This window comes from Engystomops pustulosus, unplaced genomic scaffold (genome assembly GCF_040894005.1).
Source record: "Engystomops pustulosus unplaced genomic scaffold, aEngPut4.maternal MAT_SCAFFOLD_192, whole genome shotgun sequence".
In the NCBI taxonomy this organism is placed as follows: domain Eukaryota; kingdom Metazoa; phylum Chordata; class Amphibia; order Anura; family Leptodactylidae; genus Engystomops; species Engystomops pustulosus.
In genome coordinates, this window is record NW_027285072.1 from 25,001 (window position 1) to 30,374 (window position 5,374).

General features: G+C 41.4%; 1 protein-coding gene across 1 annotated transcript in view; it reads right to left on the minus strand.

Moving 5' to 3' along the window:
- Positions 1-4,113, minus strand: part of LOC140108878 (uncharacterized) — a 4,739-nt gene extending 626 nt beyond the window's left edge. The window contains exons 1-14 of the mRNA XM_072131984.1: positions 3,834-4,113; positions 3,204-3,470; positions 2,829-3,122; positions 2,293-2,742; positions 2,002-2,206; positions 1,790-1,918; positions 1,564-1,697; positions 1,242-1,475; positions 1,027-1,164; positions 783-920; positions 573-692; positions 330-449; positions 169-246; positions 1-56 (exon numbers count right to left, since the gene is read on the minus strand). The exon at positions 1-56 is cut by the window's left edge and continues 165 nt beyond it. Coding sequence (XP_071988085.1) covers positions 17-56; positions 169-246; positions 330-449; positions 573-692; positions 783-920; positions 1,027-1,164; positions 1,242-1,475; positions 1,564-1,697; positions 1,790-1,918; positions 2,002-2,206; positions 2,293-2,742; positions 2,829-3,122; positions 3,204-3,470; positions 3,834-3,853 — 2,367 coding nt within the window. The 5' untranslated portion in view covers positions 3,854-4,113 and the 3' untranslated portion in view covers positions 1-16. The remainder of the gene's footprint in view (positions 57-168; positions 247-329; positions 450-572; positions 693-782; positions 921-1,026; positions 1,165-1,241; positions 1,476-1,563; positions 1,698-1,789; positions 1,919-2,001; positions 2,207-2,292; positions 2,743-2,828; positions 3,123-3,203; positions 3,471-3,833) is intronic.
- Between the last annotated feature and the right edge of the window lie 1,261 nt (positions 4,114-5,374).

Sequence of the window (5,374 nt, forward strand, 5' to 3'; positions counted from 1 at the left end):
ATAAAATTGGGCCTGTTTATCTTCGAAGTCTAGAACTTCTTCTTGGTTCTTCAGTCCTTTTAGAGAAAAAAAAGTACAATGTTATAACCAGATATTAGAAATATTCACTTTCAGATTTGTTATTTCAATTGGATGGAATAATGTTTGTGAGAGTCTGCCTCTAGTTACCTAGTAGACCTGTCTGCTGCGGGCTCAGTCTTCCTTTGGGACCGTGTGGACACTGTGGGCAAGGAGGATGTCTGTGCTCTGCAATGAAAGAGAAGAATGCTATCATACCAGAAGTGATTCATTAGCGAAGTACAATTTTACTTTTTGACAATGTATCCAACCTTGAAGTAAATTCAGCATCATCCGAATCACTTAGGCTCTCCTCTGTGGTGCTGCCTATTAACTGTAGAATCCAATCATCTTCCTCCTGGCTAGCCTGATTTTCCTCTGCATTGAAATCCCTTTGTAGGAAACATAAAATACCAATAAATTAGCAATACACTCTTGCTATCAGGTACATAGAGTAACATAACGTAATGCATTGGCTATAATTTAGCTTGACAATAAATGCCCAGTATACTTACCGGATAGAGCTGCCTCCTTCTTCTTCAGGCTGCCTCCTCTTCTGGTTCCTGGTCACCACGCCGATCATATCCTCGCCACCTTCTTCATCCGATTTACGCAGGTCTTCTACATCCAAGTTGCTTTTTAAGAAACATACAAAGGACAAATTAATTAGTAATAATTAGTACTCAGTCTCCTTCCACATGCCAATAAATGAGTAATATAGTGACCTGCTAGAGCTGCTTCCTCCTGCTTCAAGCTCACTCTCCCTGGTTGACAAGTCCATCCTCTCTTCTCTGACATCTTCCTCTTGTGGAAATGGGCCATCTTCATCTTCGCTGTCCTGGTCTTCTACATCCATGTGTCTTCTTAACAAGCATAAAAACACAAGCAAATGAGTAAAATCATACTGGCAAACAGGTGCCCAGACACGGTGTATTGGGTCTCATGACAATCAATGCATGGAATAGTTACCTGCTAGAGCTGCTTCCTCTTGTTTCAGGCTGTCTCCTTTTCTGGGATCTGGTAGTCACGCCGATCGGACTGTCACCATCAAGCTGCATGGTCTGGTCGTCTTCATTGTGCTCTTCCTGCTCTTCTTCATCTGTGATTCTGGTTATCAAGCATATAAAACATTAATGACTCAGCAAGCCATTCTGTAGAACATATATTATGTTTGCTCACAGTACCTTGAGGTGCTGGGTCGGGGTTGATCGCTGGCGCCTTGCCCTGCCTGCACTACCAGAGAGTAGGCATGGCAGATGTCCTCCAAAGTCTTCTCCCTATAATTCCTTTCGGCTGTCAGATTTGTATGTGCCAAATATTTAGCAAAAAGGCACTTCTCTGAGTCCGAATAATTTGGCATTGTCCAAGTCTCACACACCCTCCGGATTAGTTGGCTGGTGATGCTGGGGAGTTCGAATCTAGAAGTACAAAAACAGATGGTAAATACACAGTATATGGCACTAAACTTACAATGAGTCTACGCAAATTGCATTTTGTGAATCTTACTTTTCGTGGTACCGCCTGATATCATTGGAGACATTGTGGATGGCCTTTCCACTAGTTGAAACAAAAAATGAGTCGTTGGTTGATTTACGGAGTATCAACTTAGGCCTCACTTTTTCAAAGTAGCACTCAAACCACTGGGGAAAAGAAGCGGACAGTGAAAAAGAAGAAAAACAATGAACCATCTTATTTCCACAATTCCAATAACCTGTAGCCTTTAAAAAGTTACCTTTTCTTCCTCCTTGTTTAGCACAAACGTAGCCACTTGTTGGGTCGCTGTCTTGTGCGTCTTCACGCCAATTATGACAAGCTCCTCCCCTCTATAGGTGTGAGAGATGCGATCTCTCCATTCTGAGACCTAAGATTAAAAGTGTTTGGAAAATTTCATAGAAAATCAAAGCTAAAACAACATTGCAGAGTGAGGATGAGAATGGCACTCACTGTCATATTGGCCACAACCCCAGGACGCTGAAGATGTTTCAGAACAAGGAGGGCCTCCAAATAATAAATAATGTCGAGCTGTGAACTCATATCGCAGCTACCAGCCTGGACAGCTCCTATGGACTGGAGGAAAGAGGGCTTTGCTACTGATAGGAGCCTGCGGCAATCATCTGGGCTCTTTGTGGTAGTGATCAATGCTTGGTACCTACAAATGAAATGCATATGATATTTATATATAAAATACACAAGATATCACTATATAAAATAAAATGCATCATATATTAGACTCACCGCTTGCTGACAACTTCTTTAGATATGCCCTTTGACAGCCGCTTTTGAATGTCTTCGGTCACATCCTTAAAAAATTCGCAGGACTTATAAAGTCTGGGATGTTCTGAAAAAAGGTTGGTGGCCCTAAGCTGATAGGTCATGAACCTCCTGACATGCTTCAAGTAGTTGAAGACAGTCTGGTTGGCCAAGTTCAATTCCCTCAGCTTGGTGAAAAATGCGTTGGCCTTCTGCACATCTTTGACGAACTCCAGATTGACAGCCTTTGGATTCATAAAAAATAGAAATCTGGAGACATCTTCCACCTCTTGGCTGTAGTTGGTCACATTTAATGTGTCAGCCAAGTAAGAAGCAAAGCCCTTGAGAATGGGATGATCCAAAGAGTGGCGGCGGTATAAGCCTGCAGCCTTCATCCTCAGTCTTACATCCGAAGTCCAATTTGTCTGTAGGTGTCTAAAATTCAGAACATAAGGTTACATTTAACACAATCTGTCACGTACACACATATAAAAAGGAAGATGAAACCTCAAGTCACTGACCTCTGAGTGTGGCTATACATAGGTAGGTCATCTTCGCTTTCTTCCTCTTCTCTTCTAGATGGTTCTTGGTCCCTCTGGTCATGGTCATCTCCTGGTCCTTCTTGGTCCCTCTGGTCATGGTCATCTCCTGGTCCTTCTTGGTCCCTCTGGTCATGGTCATCTCCTGGTTCTTCTTGGTCATCCATCTCCATTAGAGCTGGGACATCCTCCATGTCTGGTTCAGATGGCTGTTCCGGTTCAGGTTGGGGCACTGTGGAGGTGGCAGCAGGCACTGAGGTAGACGATGTCCCTTGCCTAAAATTTATGATAAAATATAAAATATGAATAGGGATACCATATTGAAAGAGACAATTAGCAGACAGAGATAGCACATACCTGCTTGGAGTTGGCTTACTGATTATTACAAATCCTCTGTCCTCCAGAAAGGGGACTACATTCTCTAGAGATCCCAGAGACATTATGTCCGGATAATAAATGGCTGTGCCCTTGGCTGCTATAGACATGAGTTGTTTCCTGGCCAATTTTAATGCAGCTTTCCTCTCCTGTTCTGTGTTGAGCCGCATGCACTTTCTTTTAAGATGTGTTGAAAGTATCTTATCAGGTCTGCAGCAGACGGGGCAGGTCAAGGGAGTTCTGTTAAGACTGTTTAAAAACAGATACAATCATTAAAATATGCTTTTTATGTAGGTTACATATGATATTACTGTATAAAATAAGATTTTAGACTTTTACAAGCAACACTATGTTCCAGTGTCACTTCATTTACATACAATCGTAATCCAATCAGTGAGGCTCCATGTGACCATCCTTTGTTGGGGGTTGTATGGAAGAGCACAACTAAAACCAACTGGAATATGTGCTATACATATGTGATATAATATTATACATACTATATATACACTATATAATATAAATAGTATATAACATTACACAGTATGTAGTAATAAAATAACCTTAGTCTATCTATAAATACAGCTCGTGATAAAACACAGTGTCTGTACTTACATTCTGGATGCAGACTCCATGCTTGTCCAATGTAGATACAAAAAAAGGAAAATGAATTCCTCAAAAGAAGCAAATAAAAAAAAATACAATAATAAAAGTAAAAATAAACTAGCAATAAAGCTTGGTGACTGCTTTCAAGTGGCAAATTCACCAAAAAAACTACAAACTTCACTGCAGTAGTAGAAAAAATAAGGGAAACAAATTCCTCAAAAGAAGCAAAAATGCTGTAAGAAAAATGGAAATAAAATAGCAAATGCTTGTAAAGCACAAAGGAAGTTTAGTGACTGCTCTCTATGAGAAAAATCTCTAAACTGAAACCCATCCCCCACTGCACTCACTGTAACAATGTAGGTAGGGGGGGGGTCTCCTAGATAAAGATAAGTTGGTTACCTGTGTTACTGTTATCTTACAGTCAGCACTGCCATCTTGTGGCGATTTATCAGAATACAACACCAGAAAATGTTTGCACTCCTAAACCTACTTTACTATCCTCATGGTGTGTAATGAACTTTTTACTTTTTTATTGAAGTTTTATGTTGATTTATATTCATAATTAATTAACTGTTTTATAGTTTTCATGGTTGCTCACTGTTTTAAAAAGTCTGTTTTAACAAGTTTTTCACTGTGATTTATTAAACTGTATACACTGTGTTATAATGTTTATTACAATTTTATAATCATTAAATAAACAATATTATTTCTTTAACATTTTGTTCTTGTGCATTTCAATAGCATTTCTTAGGGTATTTAAGGCTTGGTAGGCCTTTTGGAAGCAGTGAGTGGTGTACATCGAGGGGCTGGTAGTTAGCGTCATGGGTGTTGCGGCCTACCACCCCATCGAGTTATTTCAGGCCTGGCAGAGTACCCAATGTAGATGATTCCAAATTATGTCTAAGTTTCATCTCAGCCTCTGAAAACAGTGAGTGGTGTACATCGAGGGGCTGGTAGTAAGCGTCATGGGTGTTGCGGCCTACCACCCCATCGAGTTATTTCAGGCCTGGTAGAGTACCCAAATGAGTGGTGTACATCGAGGGGCTGGTAGGTAGCGTCATGGGTGTTGCGGCCTACCACCCCCTCGGGTTATTTCAGGCTGGGTAGAGTACCCAATGTAGATGATTCCAAATTGTATCTAAGTTTCATCTCAGCCTCTGGTAACAGTAAGTGGTGTACATCGAGGGGGTGGTAGTTCACACCATTGGTGGTGCACACTACCACCCCCTCGGGTTATTTCAGGCTGGGTAGAGTACCCAATGTAGATGATTCCAAATTGTATCTAAGTTTCATCTCAGCCTCTGGTAACAGTAAGTGGTGTACATCGAGGGGGTGGTAGTTCACACCATGGGTGGTGCACACTACCACCCCCTCGGGTTATTTAAGGCTGGGTAGAGTACCCAATGTAGATGATTCCAAATTGTATCTAAGTTTCATCTCAGCCTCTGGTAACAGTGAATGGTGTACATCGAGGGGGTGGTAGTTCACACCATGGGTGGTGCACACTACCACCCCCTCGGGTTATTTCAGGCTGGGTAGAGTACCCAATG